We start from the raw sequence: 20,475 nt of genomic DNA, 5'->3' as shown, positions 1-20,475 counted from the left end.
GGTGTCTTGTCTTTTTTGGCGTGGAGGTGCTGCCTCCGTGATAAGTCTAAGACCCCTCCCTCAGCTCTGCACATGATATGCCCATCATGCCTCATGGGGACTCCTCCCCAGTCTACTCAAGGGTGAAACCCTGCAAACAGTGGACCCTCATGCTTCCAGCCACTCAACTGCTAGAGCCAAATTTTTGACATCCATTCTCCGTGCCCGGCCAGGTCTTTGACTAAATCAGCATGTTCTTCCTGGCCTGCCAGACTCCTCACCGCCAGCTTAGACACCACTTCCTAAAGGAAGCCTTCCCTGACCACTTCAGACAGGGCATGCAGATGGCCGCATGGCTCCCTAACCCCAGGGAAGACTTAACGGAAGTCCTGCTACCCGCAGCAGTTAAGAGGCCCAGATGCACTAACGCACAGAGTAGCAGCCTCCACCTTTACAGTAATGAAAACGAAGCCCACAGCCCCGCCCCGCCCCGCCCCGCCCACTGAGATAACCCGGCGTCCCAAACCGCACCCAGGAAGTCCCGCCTTCAGCAGCTCGGAAGTCTCGATACAAAATGGCAGCTCCCTACAAAACTTCAAGCGCCTGTTCCTATCAGCCAATCAGAGGAAAATATAATTCTGGACCCGCCTCCCGCAACACTACACACCAATCAGAACACAGAAAGAAAGGGCACCGCGGAAAAAGGCGTGCGTAGCTTGCCCAATGGCAGCCTCCCGAAGTTAGGCTCCGCCTTCTGGCTGACCCGCACCTGAGCCAGGGAAGGAGCCGCTGCGCTTCAAGGTGGGTGTCCAGGGAAAGTGCCGAAGACAGGGCTTGGGTGGCGCGACGACCGGGTCGAACGGGGTGTCACCGCTGACCTCGTGAAGTCTTGGGATCCACCAGGTCGGCTCAAGACCCTCGGCCTCTGCGTCCGTCCTGCGACCTGCAGGCCGAGACGCTCGCATCCTCGGGCGCATGCGCTGCCTCGCCGGATGCCTTCTGCATTCATAGGGTCAGAGGTCAAGGGGAAGGTCTGAGAGAAAGTGGTAGGTTGGGCTCCAGGATTGCCTGGGGTCACGGGTCAAGAATTGGCAGACCCGCTAGAAGTCAAAGGTCATAGGAGGGGCTCTTTGGAGCGTTGGTGATGTGCCAGGCTCTCGGCCAGCGCCCTAATTTTCGGGACAATCCCCCCCCCCACACACTATATCAGAAGTTAGAAGCCTGAGGTCAGGGCACGTCACTTGCCCAAGGTCATCATTTGCCCTGGCTTAGGAGAGAACCAGGAGATCCTTGGGTCTGGGAGAGGAACTTGACCGTGAGGATTATTTTTAAACCGCTAAGGGTTTTCTGCAGGTGACTTCTGGGTTCCTGGCCTGTCCAACACTGCGGGTAACTTTGGGGCAGTCACTTATCCTGGCAGGATGACAGGGCTTGTGACATCAAGTCTGGCTTAGAGTTAACTCAGTACACTGTGGTTGGTGGTCGGGGTGTTTTGGGGTGAACCGAGGATGAATGAGAGAGGGGGAAATGGAGCTGCAATAGAAGGAACTTGGGGTGCCCAGGGACTGAGTCAGTAGAGTGGGGTCAGCTTGAGGGTTGGGGTGCTGGTCTCAATGGGATGGTGTGGGAGTAAGGACATGAGATGGGGTCCCCAGGGGACCAGTTTTAGACCCTTCACTTTCCCTCTTTATGTTCCAGATGTACCGCCTGACCTCATCCGTGCTGCCACGGGCCGTGGCCCAGGCCGTGCGCACAGGTAGGACTGGCCTTTCCTGGTGGTGGGGGGGCCAAGCTTCCTGCTATGAAGTCACAGCGGCAGAGTGTCACCTCTCTCCTTGCAGGACATCTTAATGGCCAAAGCCTCCATAGCAGTGCAGTGGCAGCAACCTACAGTGAGTACCAGATGGCGTCTTGACTTGAGCTTTCCTGGTCGTGGTTACACCGGAGGCCAGGGAAATTGCTTTGTTGGGGAAGTCTCTGTGAGCTTTAGTTTCCACTCTGAAGACGAAGGTCGTGCTCAAGAGTCAAGAATGTGACTCCCAGGCATTGAAGGAGGGAGGCATGTGAAGAGGAGGAGCTGCTAGGTCCTGTGCCCCTTTATCAGGACCCACGAGGGGGACCCAGGACCCTCACTGCCTGAACTTGAAAAGCTTTGCCTGGGGATAGTTTGGGTTACCTGGGCAGAAGAAGAACCAGCGAGGCGTCCCAGGGCTGCAGGCCAGGCCGCCTTCCCTGTGCCCTTACTAAGAGCCCACCTGCTCCTTCTAGGGCTTAGAGTTAGGCCTCAGTTCCCAGAGCTGGCTTCCTTATCCACCCATCATGCCTTCCTATAGAGTACGTGAATGTATCTGAGCTTGAGATGGACATGAAGTCCGTGACGGACCGTGCAGCTCGGACCCTGCTGTGGACGGAACTCTTCCGAGGTGGGTGCCAGTGGGGTGGGGCGGAAGTTGGGTATGGATGTGCTGGGGAGGAGAGCCCCTAACCAGCTCTGTGTTATTCACAGGACTGGGCATGACCCTGAGCTACCTCTTTCGGGAACCTGCCACCATCAACTACCCATTTGAGAAAGGCCCACTGAGTCCACGCTTCCGTGGGGAGCACGCGCTGCGCCGCTACCCATCTGGGGAGGAGCGCTGCATTGCTTGCAAGCTCTGTGAGGCTGTCTGTCCTGCACAGGTGAGTCTGGCCCTCTAACTGCTGGGCCCGAAATCCAACCCCTGCCTTGATACACGCCCTCAGGGAAGTCTCTTTTTTTTTCTATGTAGCACCAGCTGGCCTGGAACTCGCTGTGTAGACTAGGCCAGCCTTGCATTCACAGATACCTGCATGCTTCTGCCTCTGGAATGCTAAGATAAAAGCACGTGCTGCCACACACCTGACAAAAGTGCTTTTCTTGCTTGACCTAACCCTGACCCTTTGAGTGGGACAGTGAGTCCTTGATGTCCAAGTGCTGAGTCAGGACGCTGGGGCGGGGGCAGTCTCCATCCTAAGCAGGCCATGTTGTACACCCATATTCCAACCTAGGAGTCAGTAGATCATGTGACGGTCTTGTCTGTGTGTGCATCCTTCAGTGAAGACTAGCAGCCCGGGAGCCTGGGTTTCAATTGTGCTGGTGGGCACTACGAGGAATGGCTGCCGGCAGTGGGGCTGTTTGTGGAAACAGGAAGATGCAGTGTCGCTTTGCTGTTCCCAGCAGGATCCCCAGCAGCTCCAGCCTTAAGATGTACCCAGTGACACTATCTAGCCTGCCATGCCTAGCTCCAGCCCCTTGGCTGAGCTCTGGGAATGTCCCAGCAGCGACAGTGGTAGCGGGCATGGCTCCTGGGTATTGTGTACCCTGTATAGAGAAACTTACTCTTTTTGTTTGTTTTTTGCTTTTTTGAGACAGAGTTTCTCTCTGTAGCCTTGGCTGTCCTAGACTCCCTTTGTAAACCAGGCTGGCCTCAAACTCATAGCAATCCACCTGCCTCTGCCTCCTAAGTGCTGGGATTAAAGGCGTGCGCCACCTAACCATGCTTGCTCATTTCTCATATCCTCCCTGTAACTGCAACAGTAGCTGGGAGAGATTTATTTGTTTGTTTTGTTTCTTGAGACAAGGTTTCACTGTGTACCTTTGTCTGTCCTGGAACTAGCTGTGTAGACCAGGCTGGTCTTGAACTCATGTGCACGCCCACCACCCAGCCCCAGGAGAGATTTTATTCCCACTGTTATAAACACAAAAAGATGTGCCTCGGACAGGTGTGGTGCTGCACACCTTTATTCCCAATACTTGGGAGGCAGAGGCAGACAGCTCTGCATGAGTTCAAGGCCAGCCTGGTATACAGAGGCAGTTCCTGGTCTACAGCATAGCCAGAGCTAATCAGAGAAACCCTGCTCAAAACAATAACAAAACCCAACAAAAAGATGTGACTCTACTGTGAGTTCTGAGCATGGCACTAGGGAGTGTCAAGTTTCCTAAAGGTCCTCCTGACCTGTACTTCCCAGGCTGTGCCTTCTTGCTCTTGGCTGGCATACAGCTTTCCCCCAAAAACCAAGTTAAGGCTGTACATTCAAATTTGGTCTATGTCCCTCCTTACTGTGTGACTCTGGAGAGTCCTTCAACCTTTCTGAGTCTTAGTTTTCTCCAACAAATGGGGATTGTTAGGTTGTTCAGCATGACATGACAGTCACTGGGCACTTACTGTCCCAGGGACCCTCTTATGGCCACAGCTTTTCAGAGAGCAAAATAGATCATAGCCTTCTCCTTGTGGGACAGAAGGGTCACCTGGGCAAGTGCTGAGCAAAAACCTGGCAGAGGCTAATGGGGCCATGTTGAGCGGTGGCCCCTCTGAAGGGCTGAGGAAGCAGGCATCCACACAGATGCCCAGGGGCCAGGCTGAGCTGTGAAGAGCAGACCCAGGACCAGCAGGTGTCTGCCAGTGACCTGTGGCCACTCCCTCAGGCCATCACCATCGAGGCTGAGCCAAGAGCTGATGGCAGCCGTCGGACTACACGCTATGACATCGACATGACCAAGTGTATCTACTGTGGTTTCTGCCAGGAGGCCTGCCCTGTTGACGCCATTGTGGAGGTGAGTGGGCCCCGGCGAGGGGGCTAGCACGGGCTCCCGGGAAGGGTCTGCCCCGCTGACCTCCGCGCTCTCGCAGGGCCCCAACTTTGAGTTCTCCACTGAGACCCATGAAGAGCTGCTGTACAACAAGGAGAAGCTCCTCAACAATGGCGACAAGTGGGAGGCCGAGCTCGCCGCCAACATCCAGGCCGACTACCTGTACCGCTGACCTGGCCACCGCTGGCCCTGCCCACCTGCCGCAGCCTTGTGATCCCTGTGGCCCATAAAGAAACTATGATCCCACAACTGCCTACTGGGTTGTTCCATTTCTAGGGCAGAGCCCACGCCATGCAGCCAGGGCCCTCTGGCTTCCTCTGGCCAGACCAGGTGTGCATGGAGCTCTGGCCTGGCCCCTCAGTGGGTTCCAGTGCCTACTTGCTTACAAGGTCTAGCAGAGCCAGACCCCAGTCATCCTCTGCAGTTCACAGGCCGGCCACAGTACCCAGAACCGTGTTACACTGCGCTTCTTCCTACAGCATGGCAGTGCAGCTCACCACTGGCCTGTTGTCCCCATGGTGTTGGGTGTCTGAGAGGTGGGGCCCAGATCTTCTGTCCTCTCAAAGCTCCATGGTTCACACTTGTTTGGACTTGGAGCCTTCCCAGGCTTCAGGCCAGAGTCAAGAGCCCCAGGAGGAGCTGGGTAGAGCACTCAGTGAGTGGTATTCCTATCCTGAGAATGCACAGAAAAGCTCAGTGTGGTCACATGTCGGTTACCCGTTGCTGGGGACAGTCAGGTGGCCCTCAGAGGGCTCACTGGCTAGCCAGTCTCATCAAAACTGCGAGTTTCAGGTTCATCAAGAGACCATCTCAGAAGACTAAGGCAGTGGGCAGCTGAGAAAAGAGCCCGCTGTCAACCTCAGGCTTCTGCGTGTGAGTGCACAGGGAGTTCCTGCACACACACACACACACACACACACACACACACACCTCAGGAAGGCCAGGGTGTCCTTTGGGGAACAGGAAGCTTACTATGGGGTGACAGTCACGAGGGAATGACATAGGTCCTGCTGCCTCTGAGCTGGCCTGGCCTCTTGCTGCATACATCCGTTTCCCCAGTAAGTTCCCCACTGCTGTGTGGCCCCTCAACTTCCCAGTTGGCATCCCAGCCAGGCAGTGCCATTCTCACTCATGAGGCTGGCTGCCGGCTTGGTTCTCATGGTCTAAGGTACACTTCTACCTCAGCAACTATGACAGCTTTCTGGCCCTGCACTGAAGAGCACTCACTGGCCTGTGCCCTCAAGTGCACTTGTGTGAGGGTCCTTCTCACACAAGTCAGAGCAGACCTGTGTGTTTTCTGAGGGTGCCCACCTTGACTGACTCAGTTTCCAGGTTGCCCTAGGCTTCCATTCTATGCTGCACACACACAGCAAGGCCCTTGTTTACTGAATGAGGGTCCAAGGATCACCAGAGCTGAGGGGCCCCCTGCTCCACTGGTTCCCAGTGGTACAGTCTAGCCTGTCCAAAGTACAGGCAGCTGAATGGTCCTGAATCCCATGGGACTCGGCTTAGGAGGGAGGGCCAGGTGCTCCTGGAAAGCCTTCAGGCCCCGGGGAGTCAAGTTCGTCAGCCTGTCTGCCCCAGCCTTCCTGGGACAGCCTGAGCTGCGTGAGGCGAGGTAGCAAAATCTTGGACAACAGCGCAGCAGCCTCTATGTACTAGGCTGGGGACGATGAAGGTGGCCTATCTCCAAGGTCTTATCCCTCTCTCGTTGTCCGTTATCTCCCGATTCTGGGACACCCAGAACCATCTTAGCTGCCGCCCTCCCCGCCTCACCACTCCTCCCTGCTATCCCAAACTCGGCGGGGGCGGGACGGGGCGGAGAGTGGGCGTGTCGGCGCAGGCCACGCCCGACCCTGCCTTTCGGAGCTGGAGCAAGTTTCGCCGCCAGGCGGGCTCAGATCCTAAGTCCGAGCTGAGCGAGAGCCCACCTGGGTGAGTGTCCTGGTAGGCTGCTGAGCCTCAGCCCTGCCCATCACCCTCTTCCTCTGAGGGGCAGGGGTCCGTGGTCCCCGACCGACTCCGGGTGGAAGCGGCTCTGAGACCACGCGCCCGTGTCAGGCCTTCTGGGGTGCAGGCAGGCCTCGAGGAGAACTAAGAGGATGGCTTGCTAGCTCCAGGCAACTTTGGGGCCCACCTCACCAGGCCTGAGCCCAGGGGGCCTGGCTAGCTTGGAGGGAGGGACCCATTGTACAGATGAGGAAACGGAGGTCATCCAACTAGGAAGTGGCGGGCTTGAGGCGGATTTCTGCCCCTCTCCTCGTTCCGACATCCTCCAAAGGGCGGGGGCTGGGAGAAGAGGGAAGGAAGGACCAAGAAAGGGGGTGCAGGAGTGAGGCAGAACATCGGGGAGTGGGGGGGGGGTAAGGCTAGAACACAAGCAGTATGTGTGGGAATTGCTGTGAGATATCCTGGTGACTGCAGGAGACAGAGACAGGACCTATTAACAAAATCACAGTGACTGGTGTGGGTGTCTGCAGGGGGCATGAGTGTACTTTCATTTGTCTTATATCTAAATGGCTGTGGTCTCCTGGCTGGGGCAGCCAGATGTTGGTGATGGTGCTGGGACTGGCCAGGACATGCCAGGTCAGAGCGGAGTTCCTCCTCTGGTCTGGGACAGACTCTTCTCTGCTTTGATCCCAGCTGGCCATGTGACCTTAGACTCGACCTTACTCAACCTGAGTTGACCTACCTATAAACTAAGGCTGAGTGAGTGCTGGTGGTGCAGGTCTTAATCCCAGCTCGAGGGAGGCAGAGACAGTCGGATTTCTGAGTTCCAGACCAGCCTAGTCTACAAAGTGAGTCTCGAAAAATAAACAAGATAAGGCTGAGGTGCCCATTGGGAATTGGTGTGATGGTGTTTATAGAAGTAAGATCTTTTAGCTGGGCATGGTGGTGCATGCCTTTAATTCCAGCAGAGGCAGAGGCAAAAGGATCGCTGTGAGTTCGAGGCCAGCTGGTCTACAAAATGAGTCTAGGATAGCCAAGGCTACACCTCCTACCTCACATCTTATGTTTTTTTGTTTGTTTGTTTTGTTTGTTTGTTTGTTTTTTGCTGCCGTTCTTATTCAATCAAAGAGGAAATACAGGCACAGAGAGGGCAAGTGACTTACCCAGTGTCACACAGCGGATCACAGTCTGAGCAGGACTCTAGAGACTTGGTCCCTGGCCCTCTGCTCTGTGACCAGAGCCATGCCTTTGGGTGATGGCACCCAGCCCTTCCTACCCACCCTTGCCTGTGCAGGGCCTGGCTCTAATGAAACCCTCTAATTCTTTCCTTTCTCAGGCAGGGGAACAGGCAGACTGTGGTTTCCTCTTAAGAAAACCAGGCTTCAGGAGGAAGTGGCCTGTGGGACAGGCCCAGACAGCTGGGCCCATTAGCATCTGAAGTTCTCAGTGACATGCCCTCACTTGTGTCTCCTAGGGCCCAACAACGTTTAAGGAAACCGTGTCCCACCAGGACCCTGGTCCTAAGAGTAATAGCTACAGATCTGACAGGGGCCTGGGGAGAGTGTTGGCTTTGACATCTGCACTACAGCCCTCTCTAGAGCCATCAGGAAGAATCTGTGCCTGCTGGAGTTGGAGCAAGGCCACTAGGCCTTCCCACCTGTTTCATAGTTTCACTTTCACTGGGTTCAACACCAGCCTCACAGGCAATGCTGGCAAGCCAATGAGCCAAAGGCAACCCCCAGCCAATCCTCCTTTTCAGGTTTTTCGCCCCAGGCACCTAGAGGACATTCCACCTCCCACCCCTCTGCTAGTGTAGGAGAACAGGCTAGACAGCTCCGCGGCACTTGGTGTCAGTAGTCATAGCCTTAGCACTGGAGCCTATGGTCCCAGGAATAAGCTGCGTCTCAAGTGAGGACAGGCATAGAAGTGTACTGTGCAGCAAAACAGTGGGCAGAGCCCGTGTTTCTGGGAGCTCCTAGGCTAGACTGAGCCACAGAGATAAAGAAGGCTAGCTTAGAGACAGCCCACGGTAGGCTGTGTGTGTGTGGGGGGGGGGGCTGTCACTGGCCTGCTTTGTACTTTTGTCACACGGTTGGCTTTTCGTTGACCTCGCTACCCTCTTCTGGGCCTCAGTTGTCCCACCTGTTCAGTGAATGGGAGCTGACTCCCTGACCAACCTTTCTGCCTGCCCTAAGGGTCATGGGGTCCATGTTCCGGAGTGAAGAGGTGGCCTTGGTCCAGCTCCTGCTCCCCACAGCGGCTGCCTACACCTGTGTGAGCCAGCTAGGCGAGCTGGGCGTCGTGGAGTTCAGAGATGTGAGTGAGTGAGGTGGGACAGCGTCCCGGGTGACTGACCCGCATCCAGAAGGGCCCTTGTGGTGACAGCTGTTGCCCTGCAGGAGTGTCCCAGCTTTCCCTTCCAGCACGGCGGCTCTTCCCGTGCCTACTCATGCCCTCCCTGGCATGGGGAGGGCTAAGTCTGCTCCAGCCAGTCATCTTTAGACTAATTGGGCACCCAGCAACTTTTTGGAGGAGGCACCTCAGGCCTGGACCCCAGAGCCGTTACCTCCTGGTCCCCTCTCCCCCACCAGAGACTCTAACCCCTCTGTGTGTCCACCACAGCTCAACGCCTCTGTGAGTGCCTTCCAGAGACGCTTTGTGGTGGATGTCCGGCGCTGCGAGGAGCTGGAGAAGACCTTCAGTAAGTTGGACCCAGACCCACACATTCCAGCCTGGCTTCCCAGAGGGAGCGCTGGGCAAGCTCGGGCTGAAAGGAAGTGCCCCAGGTACTCAGGTGGAAAGCAGGGAAGGGAGGTACAGGCAGAGCTGCTGGGTCCGTAGGATGTCCTTGGCTCTGGGTGGGTGGAGCAGAGAGCCTAAGGCTTGGAGTGTGTCCTACCACTCAGAGCTCAGGGTCCTGTGGATGTCAGGAAACCAGAGGCATGGATTGGGATAGGCAGAGGCTGGCGTCCGGGGTTGGTAATCCCCTTCTTAGGCCAGAGATGAGGGCAGAACAGTGGCAGCAGAGCTTCCGGGACAGCGGGTTCAATCTGGGATTTGCCTGGAGTTCGGACTAAGTGGACTAGTAATGGCATTTGATGTGCATTTGGGCTCTCCCTGCATGCCTGCAGCCCTTAGCTGGCATAGCTGTTTGTGGCTTCTCCTGAGGCCCCCTCCCCACCTATGTCTAGCCTTCTTGCGGGAAGAAGTACAGCGGGCTGGCCTGACACTGCCGCCACCCGAGGGGACACTGCCAGCACCACCTCCCCGAGACCTGCTGCGCATCCAGGAGGAGACTGACCGCCTGGCCCAGGAACTTCGGGATGTTCGAGGCAACCAGCAGGCGCTGCGGGCCCAGCTGCACCAGCTCCAGCTCAACTCAGCTGTGCTAGGGCAGAGCCACAGCCCCACCCCGGTCAGTCCCAGCCAAGGTAGGAGACAGATATGCCAAACCCAACCTAGGCTGGGCTCACCATGTCTCTCCTACCCAGATGGCAGCTGCCCACTCTGAGGGACCCTCCTCTGAGAGAACACCCCTGCTTCCAGCCACCGGGGGGCCACATGCAGACCTGAAGGTCAAGTGAGTGGGGGCAGTACGTCTTTTCTTAGCAGCCTTAAGGCACTGGACAGAGAAGGGGATCAGATGGCCTCTGAATCTCTGTATGTGTGTGGGGTGGGGGTTCCCATGGGTGCTTCCTGCTGAGGTGGGTGGAGTGGGAGGCTGCAGCTCCCCTCCAGCCCTGTTGGCAGTTTCGTGGCAGGTGCCATTGAGCCCTACAAGGCTGCTGCCCTGGAACGCCTGCTCTGGAGAGCCTGCAGAGGCTTCCTCATTGCCAGCTTTAGGGAGACCGAGGGGCAGCTGGAGGACCCGGTGACGGTGAGCTGGCAGGGTACAGGGCTTGGTGGGGGGGGCAGTTTGGGATGAGCCAGGGAGGCAGGGACTAATTGAATTTGGCTTTCTCAGGGCGAGCCTGCGACTTGGATGACCTTTGTCATCTCCTACTGGGGTGAGCAAATCGGACAGAAGATTCGAAAGATCACAGACTGGTGAGCACGGTCATACGTCCTCTGCAGGTGTCCAGCCTCCAGTGGCCACTTCAGGCTCGCACATAGATATTGCTGGCTCTGTGCGCCCCGGGCCCCTGCTAACGCCTTCACCAGATTTGTCCTACCCCCAGCTCTGACCCTCAACACCCATTCTTTCCCGTAGCTTCCACTGTCATGTCTTCCCGTATCTAGAACAGGAGGAAGCACGGCTTGGGGCCTTGCACCAGCTACAGCAGCAGAGCCAGGAGCTTCAAGAGGTGAGAGCCCACATGACCACACACACACACACACACACACACACACACACACACACACACACACACACACACCCGCAAGCTAGCTCAAAGGTCCTTCTGATGACCTTTTTTGGCTTTAGGTCCTGGGGGAAACTGAAAGGTTCCTGAGCCAGGTGTTGGGCCGGGTGCAGCAGCTGCTGCCCCCAGGGCAGGTGCAGATCCGAAAGATGAAGGCTGTGTACTTGGCCCTCAACCAGTGCAGTGTGAGCTCCACACACAAGTGCCTCATCGCAGAGGTCTGGTGTGCTACTCGGGACCTGCCCACCCTACAACAGGCGCTGCAGGATGGCTCAGTGAGTGCACAGGCTGCCAGAGGCCTGCTCCCTGCCTGCCTTCCCTCCTGCTTTCAGTCTCACTTCAAGCTTCCGGGGACCTCATCTGAGCCCTGGGATTGGGGGTGGGTACCATTTCTAGAAGCCTCTCCCTCCAGGGCATTACCCAGATGGTAACCTTCCCTCCTTTGACCTCCCAGTTTCACCAAGCTACATGAGGCAATTATAAAGTTGAACTTCCAGGGCAGTGGCTATGTGCTCTGAGCCTGTTAGGAGCCTCAGGCCCCTGTACCAGTGGGTACAGTAGTAGTGCACATGGGGACATTGAAGCACAGGCCTGACAGTGCAGGGCTGGGCCTGGGAGGGGCCCCAGGGCTTTTGACAGCCCCAGCATCAGCTTCTGTCTCTCTGCCCACCGCAGAGCGAGGCAGGAGTGAGTGCTGTTGCTCACCGCATCCCCTGCCGGGACATGCCACCAACCCTCATCAGGACCAACCGCTTCACCGCCAGCTTCCAGGGCATTGTGGATGCCTATGGTGTGGGACGCTACCAGGAGGTCAACCCTGGTGAGAGCCACAGCACCCTCAGTGGGGGCCAGCCCTCCTATTCTCTGTTGGGCTGCAAACCTTGAGAGGGATAGGAGTTGGGCCCACCCCGTCCTTTTGCAGCAGAGGCATACTCCCCAATTTGATCTCTCTAGGAAGGCTACCGGGTGCCCTAGTTGCAGTTGAGACTTCACACTTGTCTCTCCTGTCAAATCCACAGGGAGCCCCAGGGAGCAGTCCAGGAAACAGGTTTGGGAGTGGCTTAAAGTTCAGCTTGATTGCTTTGATAAGTTTCTTAGTTTCTGTGGGTCATGGTTTCATGGTCTGTAAAATGAGAATACTAGCTCAACCTCAAAGAGGGCTGAGGAAGGCTGGTGGCTGTCAGAGTGGCCACTGGACCAGGCCGGTGCAGGCCTATAATCCCAGCAGGAGGCAGGTGCTGGACGCAGGACAATGGAGGATGCAGAGATATCCTCAGCTCCATAGGAAGGTCAAGGCTCAGTGGGTAAGGGCTTGCGGTAAGTGTGAGGACCTGAGGCTGAGTGCAGGTGTGCACGTGCGTAATCCCAGTCCTCCCGTGGTGAGACGGAAGCCCCGGCGGGCAGGAGAAGCCTCAGAAGTGGGCTGGCTAGCCTGAAATGTCTGTCCAGGCTGGTGCTCTGGGAGAGAACCCAAAAAGGGATGGAGCTGTGAGGAGAAGCAGGCAGAGAGCCCCCCCCCCCCCCCCCCCCCCCCGAGAGCCACTGAGTGCAGGCCTGGCTTGCGGCATGGTTGCTGCGGTGCACCCTCTCTGGGGAGGAGCCTTCACCACAGGCTGCGGTTCTGCCGTAAGGTGATAGGCAGGATCAGTCTGGCACTGAGTAGACACAGGCCATGGGGTCCTGGGCTTTCTGTGCCTCAGAATCCTGGCCTTGGTCTGGGGCCCTGCCAGGGCAGGTAAAGTGGTCATGATGGTGGCTGCCCCCTTGGCCAGCCTCAAAGCAGTGGCCTCAGGGAAGGGGGTTATTTGCTAGAACCATTGCAATAAAGCACTGTGGGTGGGCAGAAGGTGGCAGAGATGGCCGGGCATGGTGCAGATGCTGGAGGCGGAAGCAGAAGGAGCAAGGTCCAAGGCCAGCCTTGGCTACATGGTGAAAGGACCTGTATCAGCTCAGGACACCCCAAGACCAAGTTCTCCGCACAAAGGAGAGATTTATTTGCCCCAAAGAGACAGAGGGCAGGGAATAAGACACAAGATGGGAGATAGAGGGCTGCGGAGAAGGGGAAGGAAGCGAGGGAGAGGGGGAAGGAGTATTTGGTGAGGGGGAGCGACAAAGGGCCGTCTCTGGATAGAAAGGAACAAATGGCGGTGTATGGAAACCCTGTGTTAGGACGAGGTGTTTAATTTTAGTTGGACATATTAATTAGGTGAGGCAAAGGGGGCTTTTGATTGCTGGACTTCAATACTTCGGTCAGTCTCAGGAGGAGGAAGTGGCCAAATAAAGGAATAGACTTTGGTGGCCAGCTCTAGGAATGCGATCTAACAGTGTTTAAGCAAGGCAGAGGGAATGCGGTGAAGGGCAAGGCCTGCCAGAGCCATGTTTGCCATGCTTAGGCTGGCTCAAGTCTAGCCTGGGCTACTAGATGCTGTCTAAACATGGCAAACTAGCAGAGATGTACTCAAGGTTCTGTAGGGTGGGCATCTGAGGTTAAGGTGTCAGCTGTGCGAGAAAATCTGTTCTGAATCTTTCTCCTGGGCTGTGGACAGCTGTCATGGCCGTGTGGTCTTCTCCCTTCTCTGTGTGCAAAATAAATGCCCCCCCCCCAGTATAAAGACACTGAACACAGGGTTAAAGTCCACTCTATATGGGACCGAGCAGTGCAGCTCCTGGAGGGGCCACAGTCACCCCATAAGATTAAGTGGCCATCTTGGCCTCCTGGAGCTTGCTGAGTGCCCACCAGGACCCACCATGTCATTTCTTTCTTTCTTTCTTTCTTTTTTTTTTTTTTTTTTTGTTGTTGTTGTTGTTGTTGTTGTTGTTGTTGTTGTTGCTGTTTTTAGATGGGTCTCATTTATCATAGGCTGGTCTCAAACTCTGTGGCTAAGGATGACCTTGAACTTCTGATCTTCCTTTGAGCTCCACCTCCCAAGTCCTGGGATCACAGGAGTAGACCATCAGGCCTGTCTATGCAGTGCTAGGGGAGGGGTGAGCCCAAGGCTCCATGCATGCTAGCTAGCTCCCTGCTAACTGAGCTTAATCTCCAGCTCCTTTTTTGCTTGTGATGTTTTTTTGAGATAGGATTTCTCTGTGTAGAACTTGCTTTGTAGATCAGGCTGGCCTTGAACTCACAGAGATCTTCTGTCTGCCTCTGCCTCCCTTGTGCTGGGATTAAAGGCATGCGCCACCCTGCCATGTAGGCATGCTCTGTCTGCATGTACGCCTACATGCCAGAAGAGGGCACCAGATTTCTTTACAGATGATAGTGAGCCACCATGTGGTTGCTGGGAATTGAACTCAGGACCTCTGGAAGAGCAAACTGTTCTCTTAGCAGCTGAACCAGCTTTCCAGCCCTGTTTTGCATTTTGAGACAGGGATTTTAGGTCTTTGCCTTTTGAGACAGGGTTTGTCTGTGTAGCCCTGCCTGTCCTGGAACTCACTGTAGAGATCAGGCTGGCCCCAGACTCAGTTATCTACCTGCCTGGCTCCCAAGTGCTGGGACTAAAGGTGTGCACCACCACACCTGGCTTGAGACAGGGTCTTGCACTGCGGCTCAGGTTGGCCTTGAGCTCGTGGCAATCCTGCTTTGGCTTCCTGAGTACTAGAATTACAGGTTGAGCCATCATGTCCAGCTTATAGATCTTAAAACATTCAGGGCCAGAGAGATGGTTACTGAGTAAAGGCTTGCCAATAAGTCTTGACAATCTGAGGTCAGTTTCCAGGATCCACATAGGAGGAGAACTGATGCCTACAAGTTATCCTTTGACCTCCACACATGCATGCCTTCTCCACAATAAATTAGCAAAGGAACAAATGTTATTAAAAAAAAAAAAAAAAAAAAAGATGGGGACCAGAGAGATGGCTCAGCAGTTAAAAGTCCTGCCTGTTCTTCCAGAGGTCCTGAGTTCAATTCCCAGCACCCAATGGTGGCTCACAACCATCTGTAATAGGATCTGATGCCCTCTTCTGGTGTGCACAAAGACAGCGTACTCATAAATAAATCTGAATAAAAAAAAGATGCTTAAAAAAATATCCATGTAAGATCTCCAAAGCCCAAGTACATTGAGCAGTGCATGGCTGGGATTCCAATGGGGGTGGAGCTGGGCAGCTCCTTCTTGGTGAGGTTCCAGGCTTCTGGGGGATGACACCCACTGTTCTCTGACCCATAGGCACACACACACACAAACCAATAGCAGGCAGGAGGATCGCTTCAGGAGTTCAAGACCATCCTGGACCACTCAGCAGCAGCTCTATCTTTAAGTAACTGACAGTAGCTAGAACTGCCAAACCTATGTCCACAGCCTGTCACCTGCCAGGCCTGCCCACAACACTCATTTGTAATAACCCTGTGAGGTGGCAGTGATATCTGCATCTTACAGATGGAGAAACAGGTGCAGGGAGCTTAGGTAGCAAGGCCAAGATGGTGCCGATTGACAGCTGCGGCCTCTGGAATGTCAGCAAGTGGTCCCTGCTTCACAGATGCTCTCTTGGCTGGTCCTGGGGGGCGGGGCAGGGCCAGACAAGGAAGCAGATACCCAACCCCCAGGAGCACCTGCCTGACTGTGTCCTGTCTGCCTACAGCTCCCTATACCATCATCACATTCCCCTTTCTCTTTGCTGTGATGTTTGGTGATGTTGGTCACGGACTGCTCATGTTTCTCTTTGCCCTGGCCATGGTCCTTGCTGAGGACCGGCCAGCTGTGAAGGGCGCGCAAAACGAGGTATGAACCACCAACACCTGGCAGGGGTAGGGCCTAGGGCACCAGGGTTGAACAGCCTCTTATCACACCATCCCGTCCCCCATACCGCCCCCCAGATCTGGCAGACCTTCTTTGGGGGTCGTTACCTACTCCTGCTCATGGGTCTGTTCTCCGTCTACACTGGCTTCATCTACAATGAGTGCTTCAGTCGTGCCGCCACCATTTTCCCCTCAGGCTGGAGCGTGGCTGCCATGGCCAACCAGTCAGGCTGGAGGTAGGACTTACATCCTTACTCACCCAGAGCCCCTGGCCCACTGTGCAGCTCTGATGTTACCTGTTACCACTGCAGTGACAAGTACCTGTCCCAGCACCCCGTGCTCACCCTGAACCCCAACATCACTGGTGTCTTCCTGGGCCCTTATCCCTTTGGCATTGACCCGGTAAGTAAGCCACACTGGTGCATATGAATGATGGAAGCAGTGTGTCAGGGGCGGGGGGGGGGGGGGCCGCTGCTGGCTAGGGCCCCAGAGTGCCAGCTGTTCATTATCCTCCCTTGGCAATTGGCACTGAGCACTTTCTGGGTGCCAGGCCCTGTGCTAGAGCCAGTGTGAAGCTTGGCACACAAGCAGAAAGGCCTACAAAAGATAGTATCCAGACTGAGTGTAGTGGTACGCAAGTGTAATTCAAACAGTTGGGAGGCGGGAGGCGGGAGGATCAGAGTTCAAATTCATCCTCAGCTGCATTTGAGTTCAAGGCCTACCTGGGTTATATAAAACCCTGTCTCAGAACAAACCAACCAGCTGGGTGGTGGTGGTGGTGGAGGCGGCAGCGCACGCCTTTAATCCCAGCACTCCGGAGGCAGACGCATGTGGATCTCTGTGAGTTCAAGGTCAGCCTGGTCTACAAAGGGAGTCTAGGACAGCCAAGGCTACACTAAAAAACCAACCAACCAACCAACCAAAACCCAGAACAGAATAGCAGCTCAGTATGTGTGAAATGCCTGGTCCATGTGAGAGTCCTTAGCATCACCATATTACACAGGTGAGGAGAGTGAAGCCTAGGCCCGGGTGTCTGAGGTACCCTGCTGGCAAGAACCAGGCTTGAGCCATGGTCACCTGACCTTACCTACGAGAGCAGCTGCTTACTTCGTTCTGCTGTCCCTTAGAACTAGTGACTAGGGTGTTGTGATTGGGTTTGTCAGGGAGCAAGAAGGTGCTAAGAGAGCCGGAGGGTAGGGTACTGGCAAAACTGACCATAGTGTCGCTAAGCGCTCACCTCTCCCACCAACTCAGATCTGGAGCCTGGCCACCAACCACCTGAGCTTCCTCAACTCCTTCAAGATGAAGATGTCTGTCATCCTCGGTGTCACCCACATGGCCTTTGGGGTGTTCCTCAGCATCTTCAACCACCTGTGAGCCCAGGGCTGCCAATGGGTGGGAGCAGCATCCTCATGGAGCCAGAGTACTCTGACCTGTCTGTTCCCACAGGCACTTTGGCCAGGCGCACCGGCTTCTGCTGGAGACCCTGCCTGAGCTCATCTTCCTGCTGGGCCTCTTCGGCTACCTTGTCTTCCTCATTGTCTACAAGTGGCTCCAGGCCTGGGCTGCCAGCCCCTCCTCAGCCCCTAGTATCCTCATTCACTTTATCAATATGTTCCTCTTCTCGCAAAGTCCTACCAATCCTACGCTCTTCTACAGGCAGGTAGGCCAGACCGCGGCTCAGACCCTTTCCCTGGGGACCCCCCCTCTTCAGTCACTGAGCCACCAGGCTCTGCAGAGCCACCAGAGGAATGGGCTGTGGGCCAGAATCCCTGCAGAGGCAGTAGATTAAAGCTTGGAGCAGAGAGGGGTCCCACTTCAGGGAACCTGAAGTCCTTTTTTTTTTTTTTTTTTTTTTTTAAATTATGAATACAATATTCTGCCTGCTTGTACACCTGCAGGTCAGAAGAGGGCACCAGATCTCATTATAGATGATTGTGAGCCACCATGTGGTTGCTGGGAATTGAACTCAGGACCTTTATGGAAGAGCAGCCAGTGCTCTTAACCTCTGAACCCCCTGAAGTCCTTTCTTAAAGGACCTTGATAGTGACCCCCGGGAAGGGACTGCAGCTCTATATGATCAATATGACCACATCAAGTGACTCATTACATGCACTGTGCATGGTTGCCTTGCCCTCCTTGCCCACAGGAAGTGGTACAGTATGTGCTGGTGGTCCTGGCTTTGGCCACAGTTCCTGTCCTGCTGCTGGGCACGCCCTTGTATCTGCTGCGTAAGCACCACCGCAGAAACACTCTGAGAAGGCCAGCAGGCCCACAGGTACGAGTAAGGAGGACTACAGGGAGGGAGGGCTGCATGGGAAGTGACCCTTGCTTCCCGGCAGGCTCCATGCTGCTGGGTGGGTGGCAAAGGCTGCTCCCTGGGCTGGAGCTGTTGATGCTACCTGTTTTCAGGGTAAGGACAGTGACAAGCTTCTGGCCTCCCATGATGCTTCCACCTCGGAGAACAGCTGGAGTCCTGATGAGGAGAAGGCTGGGAGCCCCGGGGATGATGAGGAAGCTGAGGTGGGTGGTGCAGTACTTTCTTGGGGGAGGGCTGCCAGGCCCGGCTATCGTCTCATGACCTCTTAACCATGCAGTTCGTCCCCTCTGAGATCTTCATGCACCAGGCCATCCACACCATTGAATTCTGCCTGGGCTGCATCTCTAACACAGCCTCCTACTTGCGTCTCTGGGCCCTGAGCCTGGCCCACGCTCGTGAGTGACCTTTCCCTTCGAGGCCTTCCTTGGTATCCTACCCTGTCAAACACAGAGGTGACCCACCAGCTCTAGGGGCAAAGAGGGTTTAAGGGTGCTGGGGAGTGGGGGTGTCTGACAATCATTCTTCCACCCTTGGCCTCACTGGCCCCTTGTTTGTGTGCAGAACTGTCTGAGGTCCTGTGGGCCATGGTGATGCGCATAGGCCTGGGCATGAGCCGAGACATTGGCGTGGCAGCTGTGGTGCTGGTCCCTGTGTTTGCTGCCTTTGCTGTGATGACTGTGGCCATCTTGCTAGTGATGGAGGGGCTCTCAGCCTTCCTGCATGCCCTGCGGTTACACTGGTGAGCACCCCGGTGGTGAGCCTGGGCATGGACAGATTGGGTGTAGTTCCTCTCACCAGCCCCTTTCTCGCACCCAGGGTGGAATTCCAGAACAAGTTCTATTCGGGTACGGGCTACAAGCTCAGCCCCTTCACCTTCATTGTGGATAATGAGTAGCGCCCACGGCGACCCCCCCTGCCTCTCTAAAGCGGGAAAGGAATAAACAGCCGGCTGGCCCGGGAACTCTGCATTGGTCCTTTCTGGGGTACGGGAAAGGAATAAACAGCCGGCTGGCCCAGGAACTCTGCATTGGTCCTTTCTGGGGTACCAGGGCTGGGTTGACACTATAGTGGTCAGAGCTATGGGTTCGGATATGCCATCTACTTAGATCATCCTTCAGCAGAGGGTGGGAGGCACTGGTCTAGGATCTAAGCCTTTAGAAGTTGCTGTTGAGAACCCATAAACACATCTGTAGACTCCATGGGTGAGGGTTAACTCTAGGGCCAAGAAGGGACACCCTAGTTTGATGGGAGTGGATTCCAACCAGGTGGGAGGAGGGAACGTCCCATTTTTGGAGGTGTGCAAGCTGGCTTTGACTTCAGGTCCTCTTCCCTCCGTGCTTGGTTGAGGTCGGAGCAGCCTCTGGCTGGAATACATAGTCAGTGCATGTCAGAGACCCAAGTTTTCCAGCCAGGTTATAAAGCACTTCTTGCAGCTGAAGGCCTGAGCAACAAAGGCTGCTTTGAGGCCAGAGCTGTTCTGGGCACAGCGAGCCACAGTGGCCCTGGCCAAGTTGCTGGGAGGGGTGTGGACTCTGAATGCAGGGTTGGGAATGCAAGGGTCTTTCAGGTAGTTTCACATGCTTGGCAGACTAAGTAAAGGCAAACAACAGAGCAGGGCAGATGAGTGCGGAGGGTCCCCAGGAGACTTTCGCAGGTCTGCCCTAGCTGACACTTGCCTGCCTGGACTGGCTCCAGTTGCTATGGGAACGGCATTCAGTAGCACCAACCAGCACTGTCCTGGCCAAGATGGATCTGATCTCAGCTCATTTGAGCAGGAAATAACTAAGCAAGGCAGTTAGAACTGGAAAGGCTCACCAGGACCATGAAGGACTTTCCTGTGAAGAACAGGAGACAGCAGGCAGGGAAGGCAGGAATCTGGGAAAGGTATTGTAGAAGACTGGGCTGCAGAGATGGCTCAGTGGTTCCGAGCCTGTACTGCTCTTGCGGAGGAGCTGGGTTTGGTTCCCAGCACCTGAACTGGGCAGCCTGTGATTCCTGGTGCGGGGCATCTGGCCTCCTGGGATGTTCTTGTGCATGTACCTCTCCCAGCCACAAAATTAAAAATAATGAAAAGCACGAGGAGCCATCAAGCAGACAGTGAAGGAGCCTGTTATTTGAGGATCATTAGGCCAGCTCAGAGTCACCTGGAGTGAGGCCATTGTGAGAAGGGGCAAGAACAGGCAGCCATCGCCACTTTCATCCTATGCTTCAGCACAGAGATACCATGTAAAACACGCAGTGTTCTTGCTGAAGCTTCATTGGTCAGAGCAACAGGAAGAGCTGCAGCTCCCACTGCTGCTGTCTGGGCGGTACAGCTGGGGAAGCAGCAGCGAGGCATGTCAAGAAGGGCGGCAAATCCCAGACACCTTTGCTCTCTGGCGCCATGGGGACCAGTGGGTGTGGTGTCACAGAGAATGAGGTGTGCCAAGGAGGATACCCACCCTGGCACTAGTCACATGGCTTTCCCATGTGTGTGCTGATGGAAAGCAAGGTGATAGCCTAAGGATGGGTTTCAAGTTGT

General features: G+C 55.4%; 2 protein-coding genes across 2 annotated transcripts; both read left to right on the top strand.

Annotated features, from left to right (window-relative positions):
* Positions 1–1,774: 1,774 nt before the first annotated feature.
* Ndufs8 (NADH:ubiquinone oxidoreductase core subunit S8) lies at positions 1,775–4,580 on the top strand. The gene is made up of 4 exons (XM_051147045.1): positions 1,775–1,871; positions 2,313–2,402; positions 2,486–2,658; positions 4,424–4,580. The coding sequence occupies exons 1-4, from the start codon at positions 1,781–1,783 to the stop codon at positions 4,577–4,579; spliced, it is 510 nt and encodes a 169-aa protein (XP_051003002.1). The 5' UTR covers positions 1,775–1,780; the 3' UTR covers position 4,580.
* Positions 4,581–6,396: 1,816 nt separating this feature from the next.
* On the top strand, positions 6,397–18,866 carry Tcirg1 (T cell immune regulator 1, ATPase H+ transporting V0 subunit a3). The gene is made up of 20 exons (XM_051145778.1): positions 6,397–6,523; positions 8,734–8,854; positions 9,161–9,239; positions 9,730–9,953; positions 10,030–10,118; positions 10,289–10,415; positions 10,503–10,585; positions 10,749–10,842; positions 10,962–11,174; positions 11,575–11,719; positions 15,478–15,617; positions 15,713–15,870; positions 15,946–16,036; positions 16,889–17,007; positions 17,084–17,297; positions 17,784–17,912; positions 18,047–18,157; positions 18,232–18,349; positions 18,516–18,693; positions 18,771–18,866. Exons 2-20 carry the CDS (start codon positions 8,738–8,740, stop codon positions 18,847–18,849), a joined length of 2,508 nt encoding a protein of 835 aa, XP_051001735.1. The 5' UTR covers positions 6,397–6,523; positions 8,734–8,737; the 3' UTR covers positions 18,850–18,866.
* The last annotated feature ends 1,609 nt before the right edge of the window (positions 18,867–20,475 follow it).

Source organism: Acomys russatus, chromosome 5, assembly GCF_903995435.1.
Source record: "Acomys russatus chromosome 5, mAcoRus1.1, whole genome shotgun sequence".
In the NCBI taxonomy this organism is placed as follows: Eukaryota; Metazoa; Chordata; class Mammalia; order Rodentia; family Muridae; genus Acomys; species Acomys russatus.
The sequence above is the reverse complement of the archived record's forward strand: the minus strand, read 5'-3'. Positions and strand labels throughout refer to the sequence as shown.